The 22360-nt window shown below is 39.4% G+C and overlaps 1 protein-coding gene across 3 annotated transcripts in view; it reads right to left on the bottom strand.

Moving 5' to 3' along the window:
* Positions 1-9532: 9532 nt before the first annotated feature.
* LOC126183403 (UTP--glucose-1-phosphate uridylyltransferase-like) overlaps positions 9533-22360 on the bottom strand; it is a 208199-nt gene continuing 195371 nt past the window's right edge. For all 3 annotated transcript variants that reach the window (XM_049925350.1, XM_049925349.1, XM_049925348.1), the window contains exons 10-11: positions 20048-20152; positions 9533-9961 (exon numbers count right to left, since the gene is read on the bottom strand). In XM_049925350.1, coding sequence (XP_049781307.1) covers positions 9854-9961; positions 20048-20152 — 213 coding nt within the window. In that variant the 3' untranslated portion in view covers positions 9533-9853. The remainder of the gene's footprint in view (positions 9962-20047; positions 20153-22360) is intronic.

The raw sequence follows: 22360 nt of genomic DNA, 5'->3' as shown, positions 1-22360 counted from the left end.
GAGCAAGCAGTAAAGGAAACAAAAGAAAAATTCGGAGTAGGTATTAAAATTCATGGAGAAGAAGTAAAAACTTTGAGGTTCGCCGATGACATTGTAATTCTGTCAGAGACAGCAAAGGACTTGGAAGAGCAGTTGAACGGAATGGACAGTGTCTTGAAAGGAGGATATAAGATGAACATCAACAAAAGCAAAACGAGGATAATGGAATGTAGTCAAATTAAGTCGGGTGATGCTGAGGGAATTAGATTAGGAAATGAGACACTTAAAGTAGTAAAGGAGTTTTGCTATTTAGGGAGTAAAATAACCGATGATGGTCGAAGTAGAGAGGATATAAAATGTAGACCGGCAATGGCAAGGAAAGCGTTTCTGAAGAAGAGAAATTTGTTAACATCGAATATAGATTTAGGTGTCAGGAAGTCGTTTCTGAAAGTATTTGTATGGAGTGTAGCCATGTATGGAAGTGAGACATGGACGATAACTAGTTTGGACAAGAAGAGAATAGAAGCTTTCGAAATGTGGTGCTACAGAAGAATGCTGAAGATAAGGTGGGTAGATCACGTAACTAATGAGGAGGTATTGAATAGGATTGGGGAGAAGAGAAGTTTGTGGCACAACTTGACTAGAAGAAGGGATCAGTTGGTAGGACATGTTCTGAGGCATCGAGGGATCACAAATTTAGCATTGGAGGGCAGCGTGGAGGGTAAAAATCGTAGAGGGAGACCAAGAGATCAATACGCTAAGCAGATTCAGAAGGATGTAGGTTGCAGTAGGTACTGGGAAATGAAGAAGCTTGCACAGGATAGAGTAGCATGGAGAGCTGCATCAAACCAGTCTCAGGACTGAAGACCACAACAACAACATTAGCTTCTCCTGTAACACATTTCCTTCGTTTCTTTTTTAGGGCTGTACGATGCCATCAGACACAAAGGCATTCACAACCTTGTAAAATAACGAACGAGAACAAGCTTTCTCTGGAAAATGCTCACCATACAGGACAACAGCAGCCTAACCATTTCTCTTACATTCTTCATAAATCAGGATCACTCCAATTTTTTCTTCTGTGACTGCAACATTCAGCGATTACTTGCACTGCTGTTCTCGAAGTGATAAGTACGTGTGCGGACAATAAACACTGGGCAACTATTGCGATGTTTAAGAGCCATTAGCCATACAATATAACCACTTCACTTACAGACAGAGGAACATCTTTTACTCAGACAGAGGTGCGGCGTTGCACACCTTACAAGTGAAGTAAAAAGTTTTCTGCGTCGTTGGGAATGCGAAACACTTCAAGGCATTTGGCATGTATTCAACGCAAGCATTTTGGCATTTCACACTTTGGTAATAATCTGCTCCTAAACAACAATAAAGACATCAATTTTGCACGTTTAGAGCCATCTCTAACAGCTCCAGTTGCCAAAACTTTCTTGCACCAGATGTATTTACGCCTTCAGTGAGTGACTTTCATACAGCCATGTTATTCAAATAGGTAATGACAAATAATTCGCAGCTCCAAACATCTTTTTGCCTTGAATGTTCCATCTCAACCAACTTGAAGTCCCTGAAGGTCAGTTCATCGAACACAAACAAGTAATACGACAACCTACAAAAAGTTTTTGAATATTGGTAGGTAATTTTCACCTTCCCCATTTTGCTGTAGCAAGGAATCCAAATACATTGTTTCTTTTAACTTCACGTTGACTGCAAACAAGCACCAGTGATTACCATTTACATATACTGGAATGAAAATCCTTACAAAATCATTGAGATTCTTCTGACAAACAGGATTATTTCTACAATTACTTCCTTCCCAAATACTGTCAGCTATCTGAAAACCAATGCAGAAACCTTTCTCATCGTCCTGAAAAATAATTCCTGCACAACAGTATATAACAACATTTGTCTGCCAGTTGTTATCGAAGAGAGATTTATGATAATCTCTTCACAAGATCTTTTCTTTTTGTAGCTCAACCATGTTACGGTAAAGAGTACACATCGCATCTTTTTTCGTAGTGGACTGGATACTTGAGCAAGCCGTTCTTTAATATACCGTTACACAGTCACAAACGTTATTACTTCCTGAACCTGATTTGTGCGACATCAAAATTTTGCCTGAAATAAGAAAATTTTGTCTTCTTTTTTTTTCTTTGCCGGATTTCCTCTGCAGTTAGCCCATCATTATTTTCAAATTGCTTCTGTCTTCTCTTCCCTTTTGACTCTCCTGCAACTTTGTCCACTGAATGGAACACATCGATTTTAAACTCTCTGAAAGCAGACCGTACTTTTGTCTCCGTGATCTCTAAAAACCGTCCGACTTTCCTGAAGTTATGGAGTGGTCCGCATTGATCTGCCCGACCCAGTTCTCCACCTCTTAATGTCTTCTCCGCCTGACATGAGATCTACGGCAATTCCAAACCACAGAGGCACAAATGGTATATTTCTCGTTAAAATATGCGTAACAGAATCTTCATCATGGAACGGCTTCTGGGTAGTATTAGTTTCAAGTAATATTTGTTTTCTTATTTCTTCTACATTCGTTTTGAAAAGTCAATAAAATCTACTCCGTTCGTGTAACGTTGATGCTGGCATATGATCTTCAGACTCGTTTTCGGAGCTCATTCCTGTGAAACTGCTTCAGCACATGGAATGGTTCCTCTACACGTGACGTCCTGTACACAATGACGAAATGCTGAACAATTTAGAGCAGTTTTTGACACTTCTTTGGAGAAACCATTGAAGCCATACCCACCATAATAAACTTTTTGTTGCACTTTGGAAGCCCTCGTTTCTTGAGATGCATATATCTAATCTTCATGAAATGAGCACAGCAAACATGAATTGTAGCTGAACACTGGTGCTGGAAAGAGGCAGTACCGGATACGATGTCACTGTACAGGATGTCCAAGCATACCTCCAAGTTCACACCACAAAATTTCTCTAATACAGCATATATATGAACCCAGTTCCAACTCACTACGATCCTAGACATGGCTGACCAATTGACACCTCCTTTAACACAATATTATTTAGAACATCCAAAAAAAGATGCAGTTAAATTAGTATCATAGGTATCACTTACCATTTTGAACACAGGTAGAATTCTTCTGTAAATATTTGTTACTTCAGTGTAGTAATAAATTATGTTTCCCTTCTCTCCTGGTTGGCCGCGATCTATGCACCGTTTTGTGTCGAAGTACGAAGTTGCATACCGTATTGCTGTTAACAGAGTAACCTGTTCAGAGCAAAACGTGAAAACCTGAAGCGGCAACGATACACGCTGAATGTACTTGTCCTCTGCATTTAGACTGAGGTACCTTAGTACCACACCCACATAATCGTTCTTATCCAAAACACGATTACAAAAAACTACCGATCTGGCTTGATGCAAAACACATCATTTCCATGCATCTTGCATATTACTGCTCAAAGCAAGGTTTTCAATCATGTCTTTCTCGACGCCGGCCCCGGTGGTCTAGTGGTTCTGGCGCTGCAGTCCGGAACCGCGAGACTGCTGCGGTCGCAGGTTCGAATCCTGCCTCGGGCATGGGTGTGTGTGATGTCCTTAGGTTAGTTAGGTTTAAGTAGTTCTAAGTTCTAGGGGACTTATGACCTAAGATGTTGCGTCCCATAGTGCTCAGAGCCATTTGAACCATTTTTCTTTCTCGACACGTCTTAGAGCACAGAATTGTTTTACCTGATGTGTGTGGTTTCCAATTTCATCTTTCGTAGTCACATAAAAACTTTTCAAACTTTCACTCTCAGCTCCTTTGAGAGCATAGAACTGTTTATGAGATTTGTGTGATTTCTGATTACGTCAGATATAGTCCACATAAACGCGGATTTCGTTGTTAAGAACCCAGCCGAACTTTAAAGTCGTTAAGTTGCTATATTTGTAATTTGCATAGCAAACATAATTGTAATATGGTTGGTATTGTGCCTTCCGTTCAAGTCCTTTAAAACACGTGACACAAGGTAACGTCATGTCAGTAAGCTTTGGTCTAAGGGCTGTCAAGAACCTCTCTTTATCAATGTTTTGCTTACTTTGCTTACTTTTCAGAGAAGATTCGGGACCTTGGCTGTAACAAATACTAAATCAACTATGACTACTTCATTATTAAATGATGCTGACTGGTTATTAGCATTAGACATTGCATTCACTTCTTTTTGGTGGCCTTTTGCCTTTTGTTGTATTCCATCCGTACTTTTCTCCCACCATTTATGAAGTCGTTGCACAATTACCTTTCTAGCAGGATGTCTCGTAATACTAGTGACTTCCTCCAAGCCAGAGAGGTCTCGAGAATCATTGAAGTCGACGTCTTCATAGCTCATTTCCTGTCTGTTAATCCTGCGCGATATGAAATGCTGCATAGCCAACGTCCGAAAATCCTTTGAAAGGCATTACGTTGTAGTTGCTCAGTTTAACATCACCAACCTACACTGGTAATAGTCTTCGTAAGTCCATTTTTCAGAGAAGATTCGGGACCTCGGCTGTTCAGTACAGAATGCCAAATCAAACACCTTTCAGCCGTGTAAATATCCGCCCCTGGTAGCTGAGTGGTCAGCGCAACGAAATGTCATACCTAACAGTCCGGGTTCGATTCCCGGCTGGGTCGGAGGTTTCCTCCGCTCAGGGACTGGGTGTTGTGTTGTCCTTATCATCATCATTTCATCTCCATCGACATGCAAGTCCTCGAAGTGGCATCAACTCGAAAGATTTGCACCAGGTGAACGCTCTACTCGACGGGAGGCCCTAGCCACACGGCATTTCCATTTCCAATCGTCTAAATTTCCAAATTGTTATTTTGTTGGTCTACCAGTTACGGCGATATATTAAGCCATGTTCAGGACCACTGACCGACGTATAGGAAGACTCCAGCCTTGTTCTAGTCAAAATGGGGGCCAGCATTCAAAGACTGGTATCTGTAGATTTCAGACATCACATTAGTCAGCAGATGATGTTTAAAGTGATCGCTGTCTCAAGCAGAAATCTACAGTTAACAGTGTTTGGACGCTGGCCCCTGTTTTGACCGGAACCGAGGTTGGAATCCTCTTACACGTTGCTCGGAGGACCTGAACATGGCGTAATATGGTTCAAATGGCTCTAAGCACTATGGGACCTAACATCTGAGGTCATCAGTCCCCTAGACTTAGAACTACTTAAACCTAACTAACCTAAGGACATCACACACATCCATGCCCGAGGCAGAATTCGAACCTGCGACCGTAGCGGTCGCGCGGTTCCAGACTGAAGTGCCTAGAACCGCTCGGCCACACCGGCCGGCTCATGGTATAATATATTATCGAAACTGACAGCTCAATAAAATAATAACTTGGAAATTTAGATGGCTGAAAGGTGTTTAATTTGACATTCTACGTTGGAAATGTCACACAGGAAGCAAGCAAACAGCACACGCAGCGTCGGGGCACAAGCAAATGCACTTGGTGGACGGTGAGCCTTCTGTTCGGTTCCATGTATAGCGAGTCCAGCTCTGGGGATTGGCACGCTCCACAAGAAAGACATCCTCGACCTGATTGAGTGCACTGCCAATTCAAGAAACTGTTGCAAAAATATGCAGAAGTTAGTGGCTTAAAAGGTACGTGTCTTGGGTATGAAAAGAAGATGCAAGGTTAAGGAAATAACTATCTCCTTTACACAGTCGAACTAGAACTTGGTCAAAGTCGAAATAACCTGCTACTACTTGGCATAGCTGAAAATTATGTGGAACACAAAGACAATCTGCTCAAATAGTTTGCACATAAAAACTATATTGATAGGAGCCATAGGGTGCGACGAAGAGTATTAGGCGCTACAAAACCTTGTTCACTAATCACAAAGTTTGTCTCATACCGAATAAAGAAACAAGTTAACGAGAACTGGTGTAACAATAAGATAGGATCTGACATTCGAACGGCTGAAGAATTTCAATAACGTCATATCGTATTTCGGCCTTCAGAATGAGTGGACCAAGGGTGGCAAAATAATCACTGAGACCGCAATGAGAAAAAACTTACTAATTTTAAATAAAGCAGCACGAGTCAAACCGTAAACTAACAGCGTCTGTCTTTGTTTTGCTACTGAACTACTGTAATGTCTTTTAATTCCTGGGTTATTATTTTGGATCTATAATAATTTTGTAATTATTTTTGTATTTGTACCTTCTACTGTTTTTACATTAAACTTAACTATTGTCATTTCTTAATTTTTGTTGCTACCAACACGTCCAACTATTTTTATTTTGGTTTATTACTATTTGTTGTAATTGAATACTATGCTGAAACTTCTTATTAACTTCAAATTGAAAAGTTACAGACATTGTCGTAGTAGTAATTTCAAATTGAATCATAGCTTAGTGCGCTAACATTGTAATTATTAAATCTTTTTTTCCTCTGCTAGCTGCGTAGATGTTACAAAAATACCCCTCATTCTACATTCCATTGCTATGGTTGTTTCAGAAAGAGAGTTAAGAGATTCAAACACATTACTAACGCATCCATAATTGGCTCTTTACTTCCAGTATTCCTTCTAGATTTCCAAACCTCTATAATCTCTTCTTCAGCATCTGTGTGACGTGCAGTATAATGGTCTTCTCGCCACAGGTAGGTTAAAAAACAGCCACCAATAGGCCGCACGGAAGTAAGCTGCTAAGAGTGCACGCCAATACAAATACTTGTCAAGCATTACGAAGAACTTACCCATCTTCCCTAAATAAGAAGTGTACTGTGTATGCAGCAACTGACATATTCCGGTGCTGGATATTTATTTAGTTTCTGACCACCGAAATTAGCGACCGAATGCACCTATTACCTATTTTTTGCGTTATTCAGTTGCCGTTACACTCATAATCGGACAGTTAATCTGGCTTCCCGTTTTGTTATTAAACTAAATAATAAGCTTTGTGTGCATGATGCAAGTGGATATTGCGACGGCCAATATTTATTTAGTTATTGAGATCCGAAGCCGGCACCGAGGGCATCAAACACGTATTTTCTGCCGTATTCGGCTGCCCATATGTCGTTATCGGACCCGTTGTTGGGATTTTATGTTTCGTTATTGAACTAAAGGAGGAGTGTACTCCGGATGCTGCACGAATGGAACAGCGAAGGGGGGGATCAGTTAGGAGTAAAAGACGTATCCCCGTCACCCACCATTAGCTGGCTTGGGAGGAATGATGCAGATGTATGTGTAGATGTATATATAGCCAGTGCAGAATTCATAAGATAAATTGTAACGTTATTGAAGCACAGTATTTAGAAGCACTGTTCAAGGATAAGTAGTAGCTCTAACAAATCACCAAAACAAAATGATTAAGTGTGGAACAGAATGCAGTTTATATTTACTTCATATGCCTCCACAAACACACTGTCTTTCAAATATCCATAAAAAAATTACAGAGCAATATTTCGCTTATGAGAACATGACAAGTACCCTAACTCCAATTTCCCACAAACTTCGCTGCATGTAAGAGGAGTCAAAATAAGCGAACACATGTCTTGACTTATCAGTAAATAATCGACCATTCCTGAGGAAATGATGATCACAGTTATCAGAGTAATTTAAATTCCTTTCAGGGTATTGTAATCACAGTCGGAATGGTGCTGCAGTTTTAATCTGCCAGGAAGTTTCATATCAGTGCACACTCAACTGTAAACTGAAAATTTCATTCTGGGAACATCCCCCAGGTTGTAGCTAAGCCATGTCTTCGTAATATCCTTTCTTCCAAGAGTGCTAGTTCTGCAAGGTTCGCTGGAGAGCTTCTGTGAAGTTTGGAAGGTAGGACACGAGGTACTGGTGGAAGTAAAGCTGTGAGGATGGGGTGTGAGTCATGCTTGGGTAGCTCAGATGGTAGAGCACTTGCCCACGAAAGGCAAAGGTCCCAAATTCGAGTCTCGGTCCAGCACACAGTTTTAATCTGCCAGGAAGTATTATATGAAATCATTTTATGCATCCGCATTGGTAATACCCTATTAACAGGTATAACTGTCACATTGAAAATTATGCAAAAATGCTAATTAATAGCTTCATTAATGAATGAAATGCCAACAGCCTTGCCGCAGTGGTAACACTGGTTCCCATTAGATCACTGAAGTTAAGCGCTGTCAGGCTGGGCTAGCACTTGGATGGGTGACCATCTTGTCTGCTGAGTGCTGTTGACAAGCGTGGTGCATTCAGCCCTTGTGAGGCAAACTGAGGAGCTACTTGATTGAGAATTAGTGGCTCGAGTGTTGGAAACTGACAGGAGAGCGGTGTTCTGACCACATGCCCCTCCATATCCGCATCCGATGAGGCCTACAGGCTGAGGATGACATGGTGGCCGCTCGGTACCATTGGGCCATCACGGCCTGTTCGGGAGGAGTTTAGTTTTTTAATTAATGAAATAGGCCACCTTGTGCATAAAAATTAGGTTAACAAAAGTATATGGCAAAGCTTGGAATCTAAGAAGAACAGAGGCCACACCAGCAATGGAAAATGTAACTACTTCTGGACATTAATGTTAATTGTCTTGTAAGGCACTTAATTTTGCAGAATTTTAACTATATTACTGAAAAGTTAGAACACAATTCTCTATAATACGTGGTGTCACTAAATTCATAAATATGTATTAGCTCAAACAATATTTGCTAAATCTTACTGCAATCAAAAGTTCAATTAGCCTTATCTTTCGATTAGCAATGCTTCCATTTAAAATTACGTACATTAGAAGAATGAGCACAGAAAAAATTAGTGTCATATGAATTACGTAAGCAACTGTATCCATGTAAAATAAAGATCAGGAAAAATATTTTAGATATTATCAGGAGCTGAAATCATAAGAAATGGCATAATTCCAGCTGGCTATGTCTCAAACTGTTTGGTAATGAGGTAGGCACTATGGAGAGGCTATTGAAGAACTGGTTGATGTGTTTGAAGCAGAAGTTAGGCTGTGAGCAGTGGGTAGTAGGAGTTGGTTAACTAGGCTGGGACTACTTTCAGTGGCCTCACAGTAACCAGTTACAATGGAGTGTTGAGAGTACAGTTAGGTTTGTGGACTTCAGGAAGAATTTAAAATGTGGATGTCCTAAGGAACTGAGCAGTCATCGGAGACCATACTGCCCTTCTGTAAAAGGGTCCCTACCAGAAGGTTTCTAATTGAAGGTGTAAATTAATTGGGAAAAACATTCTTCCACATGATTATTGTGCTTCACACTATCAGTATGAAACATTTTTCTTTTATTTTTGGTTTCAAATCTGCCATATTTCATAAAATCTTCCTTTGTTGCTCCATTATAGATAGATGTGAAAATCATATATTTTATGTTGCAGCAGTTGCTTAAATGGTAAAGTAAAAGTCATAAATATTTAGTTGACTCCATTATGGATCACCACAGCAACAGATAAATAGGCTTCACTTTAAGTTCTCTCTACAACAAAATTCTAGGAAACTCTTAGTTGTTTTTCAAGCTATTGTCTTTCCCTCTTTTCTGTAAAAGAGAAAATACAAGTCTTTTGCCTTAAAGTAAAATAGTTGCAAACAATTTTAATAAAATAATGCCCTTATTTTTATTTTGGTCTTCATTTATAAACAACAAAACAACAAATATTCAAAATTATGTATATATCATGAAATACTGTAACACAATATAGCAATTATTTTACAGTTACTGAGCTAACAGCAGATTTGTATATGCTTGGAAAGCATACTAAGACAACACACACACACACACACACACACACACACACACACACACACACACACACACACACACAAAATCTTTAATTTACATGCATCATGCATACTTCAGCCACTTTAAATTCTCTCACATTTTAACAATTATTAAATGAGTCTAATACATGTTTCTAGGCACAAATCTCCATCTAGTGATCTAAAATTCTCATATTTCCTGATACAATTTTATTTTCAAGTAAAGCTCCTGATGGGATATCAATCCTATCACCGTGGTTTGCAATGATGATGACAGTGCCCTGAAATCAGACAGGAAAATTTGTTAAGGGAGTTTTAAGTAAATGGATTACAATAAAGAGCTTATACTGTAGTAATTTCAAAAGATAACACTATTAACATAAAAATATTCATAGCATGAATAATTAATTTTTGAACACAGTTAGCTGAAGATGTTCAGTAAAATGTATAAATTTCACATAAACTGCTTAACAATTTTACTTGCCATCCAATTACGGAAAAGGTAAGACACAAGACTGACAGGTAAGAAAAAACAGCTATCTTCAGAGATCACATTAACTTTTTAGTGAAAATAACATTGTGTAGGTTCCTAAAGGTTCAACACTATGTGAATTATTGATGTTCCACAACATCAAATATTAAACAATTTTGACTGATAGCTGAATACATTAGGATTCCTTCTGTTTTTTATAACTAAATACAAACAAAATTATTTTGGCAAGGATATTAACTGAGGTATGAATATCGTATGGGATGGGGTGTTGGCATTAGATATGCCAATGTAAAACAGGAAGTGCAGCAAAAACATACACAATTAGAGGTCATGATAGTAAAAAACAGGTACTAAAACACAGACATTTTTGAAATGGAACAGCAAATTGGGATGTACTTTTGAAGCTTTTAGAATTACAAATAGCTAGAACAGAAAATTAACAACCATATGAGTTAAGATAGACTGCTAATCATCACATACAGCAGGCACTGAGTGGCAGACAGGTAGAGTGTACAGTATTGGATATTATTGAGTGACAAATAAAGTTCTTAATCATATACACACAACTCACATCATATGGCCAACAGTGGCTATGTGTGTCAGAGTTTTTACATCTGATGAAAGACTTTGTCCAATAGCTGAATGATATCCAACAATCTATTTTTAAATGAAGCTGTCTGTCATTCAACATCTCCTCTGTGTGGCGAGTTGCAATGTATCTTAATTCATATTATTATACTTCCATTCAAGATTTTTCACTGTTAGAATAGAGAAGTTTCAGTACTGAATGAGACTGACTATCAAAGCAGAAAAAGAGCAGATTATAAGACATTCAACAAGGCAGTTCTGTGATAGGATTTTTGTGTATTTATTTAACTGTTGCAATATTATGAAAAGGAAAGTTGCCACTCAACCTATAGCGGAGATGCTGAGTCACAGACAGGCAGATAGACACAACAAAAAGACTGTCACAATATAAGCTTCCAGCCAACAAGGCCTTTGTTGAAAATAACCCAGCCCCCCCCCCCCCCCCCCACACGCACACACACCCACACACACACACACACACACACACACACACACACACACACACACACACACAAAATTCACACTCATGACTGCAGCCTCTGGCAGCTGAAGCCAGGTGGGTGGGTGGGTGGGTGGGCGCGCGCAGTGGGGTGTATGTGTGTGTGCATGTGCATGCGCACATGCGTCTACTTTCAACAAAGGCCTTGTTGGCTGAAAGCTTATATTTTGATAGTCATTTTGTTGTGCCTATCTGCGATTCAGCAGATCCACTATATGGTGAGTGGGAACTTACCTTTTCATAATATTGTTACATTCCATCCTGGATTTTCCATTGTTTAGTTACCTGTTATCCATAAAAAACATAGATGGAATTCCATGACTGGAATACAATTTTAGCTACTAATACAATCACTGAAATCATTCACTTTCAATTTTTTGTGTAGTTACAAAACATAAATGGTTTGGAGTTGGTAACCACTCATATTCAGGTACTCAAAATAAGCATTTTTTTATTTATGTTTGTCCAAAGGGCTCATACTCATGGTCATCCCACTGTGTTTCATGCATTGGTATGGCCATTAGCGTGACCCCTATACACATGCATATGTAAAACCCACATTTTGCAAACATCTGCAGATGTTTTATTATGAAACATATCCTTAATAGACAGAGTGGTGATAATGAATGGGAGGGGTTGCATAGAGAGGGGGTCATGTCAAGGTCACATTTTTCATGACACAGCCAAATTTCTAATACAGCCATAAGACTAAAATAAATCTGCTCCATGTAGACACTGATAACGCTGTGCTTAATTGAAATACGCTTAAGGGTAATACACAATTGATCCAACACCAATCTTGGCAAAGTATTCCGCTGTTGAGACAAGCATGAACTTCTAGGAAATGCATCATTCAGTCCACAAAACAACAGAAAATCTCAATTTAAATGCATTTCTATTCTGTAATTCGTTATCAAAGCTACAAAATATTATCTAATCAAACCTGTCTCATAAGGAATTAGATCTCTCCTCTTATAGTTGTGGCTTCATTATTTGTGGATTCAATCATTCACTAAATTAATTTCACTCGCCAGTATAAAAAACCCACATTGTAGTCATAGAATATGGATAAGCATTGTTTCATGATTCACATCTGCACCTTTTGCATGCAACTGACTTTACTTTAATAGTAGCATGGCTTGTGTGACACATCAATCCTGTTGTTTCATTATCCCAGTCACACAGATCACTCAGATGGATAATATATTGTTGGTGTGTTTACACTGTTTCAGTGCTGCTCTACTGTTCCTCTAACTTGCACAAGTGTGTTGAGAACACTGCACTTCTGTATGTGAATTACATTAATCATTCCATCTATTAGAATACCATTCAAAAATGGTTTGAAGTTAAAAGCTATTTCATGTCTTCAGTTTAGTAAAAATGCGTAATTTATTACAGCACAAATGCTGCATATGTTGGTCGCATTTTTCCTTACTAAATCCACTGCAAAGAGTATAATAGTTCTGAGAGAGGATATAAAATAATATTTTCAGTAATCTTCTACAACTTCTGTAACCTAGATTTTATGAAACATTTCTTTTTCTCTACCAGAACTGATATTCTTGACAGATATATTACTAGGATTCTGATATCAATGAATTCTGTATTTGTTAGAAATTGTTGGAACACATACCTCACAAACACCCGGGGAGAGCTGTACTATTCCAGAACCAAAAATATCACAATTTCATATTCAAAAAATTCAATGTCTGTTTCTCAATGGTTAACAATATTATGGAAACACGCAGGCCACTATTTTATGAATCCCTTATGACTCATAATCAAGTTAAAATAAATTATAAATATCTTCAATGTCTCAAAAGATATCTGAACTGAAGAATTCCAAAGAACAGAGAGACAAGCACAGCCTGTTGCCTAATGGTGCCATACTAAACTACTGCGAGAAACAGACAATATTTGCTCATGGCCTATTGAACTGCAGTAGATGTTATGTGAATTATGCTATGGATGCTGTAGCTGGCGTGCTGCAAAGTGCTACAGTGAATATCTTAGCTCCATGTGAACTGTCGCTTTTAGTATGCGCACCTGCCACACTCCCAAAAACACACTCCTGTGGCCTTGACCTTATTAGGATGTGAGTAATCGAAAAATGGGTAGGATTTTTCAAGAAATAAGCTATTTTCTGGTTGTTTTGTTGTATGGACCATTTACAGTCATTTCTCCTTGCTGAGATAATCAGAAGTCTGGTACAGACTTAATTATGCAATTGTTTAACAGCTATGGGTTGCACTGTTTGTTTATTTACTTCATGTGTGACTAACACCACATAACTAAAATAGGTGTAGGCAGAAATTGAGCAGAACTGACATACAGAAATTTTTTTATACGATCAGTAGAAAAACTGCAAGAAAGTCAAACACCATTCATACAAAAGAGGACTAACCTATCCAACAGACGCAAGCACTTTACGACCCAGTTACAGCTAGGTGCTCAGATAGATAGTAAACTGTCTTGTTCAAAGACTTAATGCTGCTATTTTTAGTATTCAAACAGTATCTTAGGTAAGTGATCAATCGACACGAAAATTAGTCTACTTTGCTTATTTTCATTGACATATGTCATATGGTGTTATATTTTGGGGTAACTCTTCCCATTCTCAAAGGATACTTTTGGCTCAGAAATGGGTTGGCCTCTTAATGTATATATTCTTTAATGTTGTTTCTTGTTAACAATATCAGTTTATTTCCAAAAGTTAGAAGCTTTAACTCAGTTAAGACTAGGCAGAAATCCCACTTCTTTAACTCTTGTGCAGAAAGGTGTGCAGTATACTGCTGCATACATATTCAATAAGTTACCACTAGAATTCAAAAATCTTAGCAGTAATCCATGTGCTTTCAAATCGAAGCCAAAGAGTTTCCTCATGGGTCACTCCTTCAATTCTGTTGAGGAGTTGCTTGAAAAATTAAGCTGATTTCTATGTTATATTGTTGATTGTGCTTACTTAAACTTATGGCTTGACTTTTTTGGGTTCATAAACATTTTATTTCATCTGTTATTACTTTTATGTTGTAATTTCATGTACTGACATGTTTCATGATCTAGGAGATTTGCTCGTCAATTTTGTCCTGCAGAACTAGACATGTAAATAAATAAATAAACAACATGTTACTAAAGCATTCATAACAAAGTCCCTGAATGTACTACCCTCCAAGAGAGCTATCACACTCAAATTACACTTGAAACTAAGAGCTGAATTAAACCCAAAGTAGAAAGCTCCAAAATATTTAACGAGGCATGGAATGTATATTGGAAAGACAGATTAGACACCACAGAATGGGGAGCATTCATTGCAATTGACAAAAATATGGTGTCTATCTAGGTTGAAACTTAGCCTGACTGCAAACTAGTACATGAGCAACTGGCCTAGCAAATTAAAGTTAATCATCAAATCTTTTTCAAAGCCTTCTGACTTACTGTAAAAGCTGTAGAATCATTTCATTCAAAATAAGTCTATCCTCAGAAGTGCAAAAGTATTCTAATCATGCAATATTAGCTGAAGGCAACTTTAAATTACTGACCAGAGACTGGGATGTCTGTAGATAAATTGTAGGTGGTATGGACAGATGGACAGAGAACGTTATGGAGTAGTTCTGAATAAGTTTTCTGAAAACTGCATTGAGCAATTAGTTCAACAACAACAACACCCACCCACCCACACACACACACACACACACACACACACACACACACACACACACACACACACACACACACAAAGGGAATTTTTCAGGCCTTGTAGCAACAGTCAGTCTTGATCTTATCTACAGTGTCAGTACAGGGATTAATTATCAACATGTCATCACATAGTGACAAAGGTTACTGAAGTTAATAAATCCATCAAGAATGCAAGAAGAGTATTTATGCCAGAAAAAGCAGATGTGCAGTTGTTAGCATCATACTTAAACAATGAATGGACAATATTTAGTTCCGCTATAATGGACATAGAGAAATTACAGGTGAAGTTTGAACCAAATATAAATCATATTCTGGAGAAGTATGTTCCAAGTAAGTGGATTAAGCCTGTAAGGCCCACTGTGGCTTAATAACAAAATTTGGAAAAAGCTGAGGAAACAAACACTGTGGCACTATCAGCTCAAAAAAGACCAGAGGAATGTCAACAGGCCAAAGTTAGTAGAATTTCATACATCTATGGTCAATCATCAAAGCATACAACAACTTATAGTCCTGCATAAAATCACTAAGTGGGTCAAAGGATTCTATTAGTCACTCATTGCCCAGTCTGGTGCAGCAATTGAAGACAGCAAAAGAAAAGCTTATGTACTAAATTTTGTTTAAAAAATCACTCATGCAGGAGAACCATTCAGGAAAACTATTGTTTGACAGTCACACAGATTCCTGTGTGACACACATAGAAATAGGCATCCCTGGCATTAGGAAACACTTAAAGAGTGAGACTGCACTCAGTTCTTCATTTTGAATGGTAGGCAAAAAACCAGCATGCTTTCATAATGACAAGTGAAGTATTGTCAACAGAGATGACTAGCATGACCCAAAGAACTACACACCAGTTTCTTCGATCTCACTAGCGAAACAAAATTTTCTGATTATGGCACAACCTATTGTCTGAAAAAAGAAATTTACTGACACTGCTATTAACTAGTCCAACAGAAATTGTTGTTTGTGCACAAGAAACTCAACATATGCTATGATTCTGAATCTGTCAAAAGATTTTTATACAATCGGCCATATTAGAGTTACCTTCCCATTTGCGATGAGAAATTGTTTGAATCATCACATCTTCAGTCCTGTCTCATTATATGTTGTTCATGGTTTCTATTTAAATTTGTCATATGTGAAGTCTATTAGAGAGCCCACTTTAAACAACAGCCACATAAATAGTATACACTGAGGTGACAAAAGTCATAGGATACCTCCTAATATCAGGCCAGACCTCCTTTTGCCCCGCATATTGCAGCAGTTTGATATGGTATGTACTCAACAACTCAAATTGTCCAGAGTGATCTTCAAACCAATTGAAAGCAATTGTGGCCCTGTGACATAGTGCATTACCATCCATAAAAATTCCATCATTGTTTGGAAACATGTGGTCCATGAAAGGCTGCAAATGGCCTCCAACTAGCCAAACATAAACATTTCCAGTCAATGATTGGTTCAGATGGGCTGGAGAACCCTGTCCATTCCATGTAAACACAGCCCACATCATTATGGAGCCACCACCAGATTGCACAGTGTCTTGGTGACAACTTGGGTCCATGACATTGTAGGATCTGCACCACACTCAAACCCTACCATCAGCTCTTACCAACTGAAATTAGGACTCATCTCACCAGGCTATGGTTTTCCAGTGACAAAGGGTCAATTTCATATGGTCATGAGCCCAGGAAAGGCACTGCAGGCAATGTACTGCTGTTACCAAAGGCACTCACTTTGGTCGTCTGCTGCCATAGCCCATTAACACCAAATTTCAGAGCAATACCCTGAAATATATCTTCATTGCATGTCCCACATTGATTTCTGTAGTTATTGCATGCAGTGTTGCTTGTCTGCTAGCAATGACAACTTTGTGCAGACGCCGCTGCCCTCGTTCTCTAGGTGGAGGCTGTCGGCTACAGCGTTGTCCAAGGTGGGAGGTAATGGCTGAAATGTGGTATTCTCGGCACACTCTTGATGCTGGGGATCTCAGAATATTGAATTCCCCAGTGATTTCTGAAATAGAATGTCCCATGCATCTAGCTCCTATGGCTGTTTTGTGTTCAAAGTCTGTTAATTCCTGTCATACAGCCATAATTATATCAGAAACCTTTCATGAGAATCACCTGAGTACAAATGACAGTGCACTGCCTTTTTATACTTTGTGTACATGATACTACTGTCATCTATGTATGTGCATATCACTATCCCATGACTTTTGTCACCTCAGTGTATATTCCACTATAACTTTCATTTTACAGAAATTGTTAATGTTACCTCACACACTGAGAACCTGTTTTGTGAAAATTCTCATTCACGTTTTCACATTTTCCTCTTAGAATTTTTTTTTTTTTTACATGCATTAACAGATTAGGTGCTATAGGAAATACTTTTGCTAATAAAAGCTAATAGAGCCAAGTGCATCCACTGTCGTAAATGCAGATGTGTCAGCTCCATTTGTCTACGCTTAGCAAGACAAACATAAACTCACAGCTCATTTAAAGATAAGCTGTGGTGTGGCATATGATGGATAGTAAAATATGGAAAAATTTGTCTAATTTTCGATACTTGAGCTTCTCCTTCACATCCTTATGCACAATTACTTCTCCTTTAAGGGGAAAATATAATTATAAATAAATCCATGGTACAGCCATGGGCACCCACTTGGCTCCCTCCTATGCCACACTGCTTATGGGCCATCTGGAAGAAACCTCCCTAGCATCCCAAAACACCAAACCCAAGCTCAGGTTCACTATAGCCAACACATTCATTATATGAGAATCAACAAATGTATTGAGATTTAAAATAATTTCAATTTATTGTTCAATATCAGTTATACATGTTTAATTAGCTACATGTTTTGATCTATTAGGATCATCTTCAGATCTAAAACAAAGTAAAACTAAATATGAATTTAGCAGGAGGGATCTTGCTAAAATTATAGAACATATAGTTATGTAAAATTTCTCATTAAAATACTAATAGTGTAGATCAATGTGTATGTAAAATGTAAATGGAATAAAATAGTAAAATAATAAAATGGAGTGAGTTGGTCTGAGAGCGGGGAAAGAACGCAAGGGAGAGGAGGGAGGAATAGTGGCAGGGATGATATGTGTTTAACAATAAAGGGTCTTATGCTAAAATTGCCAAACGTTGATTATGTAAAAAAAACTTCCTCTTAAAATACCAGACTGGATGTGTAAAACCGTAAAATGGAATAAAATAGCAGATTATAAGAGTGGAAATAAAGCAGTGGAGCCTGAATTAGCATTTTAAGATGAAAAAGTGTGAAATTTTGAAAGCATAAAGCCATACGGCCTTGCTTTGAACACACAAAAAATAAAATTGTATAATTTTTTTATGAAAATATTAAAAATTAGGCCTAGAACAATGGATGCTTAAATGGTGAAAGGCATAAAGATCATAAAACTAACTAAAGTGAAAGTACGTAGAAGACCCTAGAACTTGACGAAGTCATTAACTATTAAAATTTTTAAAAAACATTGAAAGTAAGCTTGATGGTATATTCATGATCTGGACCCAGGAGCAAGGTACCCTATCATCATTCCTTCACAGCCTTAACACCTTCTCTCTCATTCACTTCACTTTGTCCTCCTTCCTGGAGGCTGACCTCCACCTCTCTGATAGCTCCAACCATACATCTGTTCATATCAAGCCCACTAACCATCAACAGTACCTCCATTTTGACAGCTGTTATCCCTTCTGCACCAAAAAATTGCCTTCATATAGTCTGTCTCACAGAGACCTTCATTTACAGATACTATCTCTAAAACTGAGCCCACAAATAGGTTTCCAGTGACATATCTTCACAACCACTAATCCTCTGACCACCCCAAGAACCAGCTCCAAAGGAGCACCCCCTGTATCACCCAGTATCATCCCAAATTGGAGCAACTGAACCTCCTTTGCCTGGGTTTTGACTATCTATCATCATGGCCAGAGATAAAGGACATTCTACCCACAACCATTCCCGTCCCTTCTAAAGCAATATTCCACCATCTACCCAACCTACACAACATCCTGGCCAATTTCTATATCCTATATCACTTCCACTCTCAACTGCTTGCCACAGGGGCCACAGCCTTTCAGAAAATCAGGAGCAAGACCTGCCTGATTCACCCACCCAGCACATCCAGAATCTAGTCCTGTCACAGTCTTATCTCATCCCATAAGTGCAATCTCTGAAAGGAGTCATGTCATATACCAGTTCTGCTGCATTTTCTGCATAGTATTTTCAGTGGGCATGACCACCAGCCAACTATCCATCAGAAGGTATTTCACTGCCCAAATGTGGCCAAGAGCAGAGTTAGCCACACATTAGTGGAACGCACTGCTGAGCAAAATGTGCCCAAATTCAATAACTACTTTACAACCAGTATCATCTGGATCCTTCCGCTAACACCAGCTTTTCTGAACTATGAAGATGGGAGTTATCCTTGAAACATATCCTTCACTCCTGAAATCCTCCTGATTTCAATTGCTGCTAACTCCTGCACCCACACCCTAGTTACAGTCTACCGGAAATTTCCTCATCATTTAATTTTTTATATTGTTAGATTATGATTGCAAATTTCCATATTTAGGTCTGATTTCCTGTGATAAGGTGGGTACAGAAAACTATAGTTCTTACAAAAGGCTCCCTTTTTCAATAAATTTTGTTATCCATTTAACAGTTTTAAATAAGCTTGTTGTTGTATAAATAGAATGTGGTGGGGGTTAACCCGACCTAATTCCAAAGGCTGATTTCATCATGACAGTCCTTTGCTAGGTACTATACTGTTGGAAGTGGTACATCCTTGTCATACTCTGACCTTTGAACTGATTTACCCAGCCATATAAAGGGGGCCTATAGTTTAACGTGGACTACAAAGCACCATGCGATTTTGAATTTTTTGCATATACATATCATTGCTAGAAGTGAAAAGAGTAGTAAGTGACACAAAAAAACCTTCTAACAATTAATTAAGTATTGAAACCAAATGCTATGGATTTGTAATTTAACACTTACACACTTATCCAAGGAGCCACAAATGTTTTATGAATTTACATATAAGAGTTTAACGTGCATCTCACCTTCAGAGAAACTCCTCTTCCGAAAGTAACATCTCCAGAGACTGTCAAATGGTCCAGTTCAATTAAGTCTGGAATGTTGGCAAATCTTGAAAGAAATTCTTTAACCTGTTAATGAATATGAGATACAGTATAATGTACTATGTCCACCTCGACACAAAATTTGTAGCAAGAATAACTACACTCCTGGAAATGGAAAAAAGAACACATTGACACCGGTGTGTCAGACCCACCATACTAGCTCTGGACACTGCGAGAGGGCTGTACAAGCAATGATCACACGCACGGTACAGCGGACACATCAGGAACCGCGGTGTTGGCCGTCGAATGGCGCTAGCTGCGCAGCATTTGTGCACCGCCGCCGTCAGTGTCAGCCAGTTTGCCGTGGCATACGGAGCTCCATCGCAGTCTTTAACACTGGTAGCATGCCGCGACAGCGTGGACGTGAACCGTATGTGCAGTTGACGGACTTTGAGCGAGGGCGTATAGTGGGCATGTGGGAGGCCGGGTGGACGAACCGCCGAATTGCTCAACACATGGGGCGTGAGGTCTCCACAGTACATCGATGTTGTCGCCAGTGGTCGGCGGAAGGTGCACGTGCCCGTCGACCTGGGACCGGACCGCAGCGACGCACGGATGCACGCCAAGACCGTAGGATCCTACACAGTGCCGTAGGGGACCGCACCGCCACTTCCCAGCAAATTAGGGACACTGTTGCTCCTGGGGTATCGGCGAGGACCATTCCCAACCGTCTCCATGAAGCTGGGCTACGGTCCCGCACACCGTTAGGCCGTCTTCCGCTCACGCCCCAACATCGTGCAGCCCGCCTCCAGTGGTGTCGCGACAGGCGTGAATGGAGGGACGAATGGAGACGTGTCGTCTTCAGCGATGAGAGTCGCTTCTGCCTTGGTGCCAATGATGGTCGTATGCGTGTTTGGCGCCGTGCAGGTGAGCGCCACAATCAGGACTGCATACGACCGAGGCACACAGGGCCAACACCCGGCATCATGGTGTGGGGAGCGATCTCCTACACTGGCCGTACACCACTGGTGATCGTTGAGGGGACACTGAATAGTGCACGGTACATCCAAACCGTCATCGAACCCATCGTTCTACCATTCCTAGACCGGCAAGGGAACTTGCTGTTCCAACAGGACAATGCACGTCCGCATGTATCCCGTGCCACCCAACGTGCTCTAGAAGGTGTAAGTCAACTACCCTGGCCAGCAAGATCTCCGGATCTGTCCCCCATTGAGCATGTTTGCGACTGGATGAAGCGTCGTCTCACGCGGTCTGCACGTCCAGCACGAACGCTGGTCCAACTGAGGCGCCAGGTGGAAATGGCATGGCAAGCCGTTCCACAGGACTACATCCAGCATCTCTACGATCGTCTCCATGGGAGAATAGCAGCATGCATTGCTGCGAAAGGTGGATATACACTGTACTAGTGCCGACATTGTGCATGCTCTGTTGCCTGTGTCTATGTGCCTGTGGTTCTGTCAGTGTGATCATGTGATGTATCTGACCCCAGGAATGTGTCAATAAAGTTTCCCCTTCCTGGGACAATGAATTCACGGTGTTCTTATTTCAATTTCCAGGAGTGTATATACATATATAGCTCCAAATTAATCTTATAAGATGTAAAATATTTATCTAAGCATGAATTCTAGCCACAGATTGACTAGGAGGACAAATTTTATCTTTTTTTAATCAAGTGATTAATTCTTGGGCCACCAGGAAAGTGAAACTGTAAAAAGACACTATATCTGAAAATGCACTAGAGATGAATGTACCTATTTATGACAGTATCATTTTGACTAACCAACCCTGGTATGAAATGTACAGCTCTTTTCAGAAACTTCTTTTTGTTCTCTATTAATCCTATCTGGAAAGGTTCCCAGATTGGCTGTCAGTACTCAAGAATTATCTGAACAAGGATTTTTTCAAGGCTGAATTATATATCCTTGGGATTCTTATACTGTATCTGAGTCTTCCATCAACCTTTCCTCCATACTGAGGTTGAAGCTCACTCTTGTGCCCAGGTTTGCTTACAAATAAATGTGTTTTTGGATATGTTCCACCTTAGACAAACCCAATTTTTTTCTTTTTACCCAGACAGTTTTGCTGAAGTTAGAGCATCATCTGTGGGTTTTACATTTTCTTCCATCATCCTTTCCTCTATACTGAGGTTGAAGCTCACTCTTGTGCCCAGGTTTGCTTACAAATAAATGTGTTTTTGGATGTGTTCCACCTTAGACAAACCCAATTTTTTCTTTTTACCCAGACAGTTTTGCTGAAGTTAGATCATCATCTGTG

This window comes from Schistocerca cancellata, chromosome 4 (genome assembly GCF_023864275.1).
Source record: "Schistocerca cancellata isolate TAMUIC-IGC-003103 chromosome 4, iqSchCanc2.1, whole genome shotgun sequence".
Lineage (NCBI taxonomy): Eukaryota > Metazoa > Arthropoda > Insecta > Orthoptera > Acrididae > Schistocerca > Schistocerca cancellata.
The sequence above is the reverse complement of the archived record's forward strand: the minus strand, read 5'-3'. Positions and strand labels throughout refer to the sequence as shown.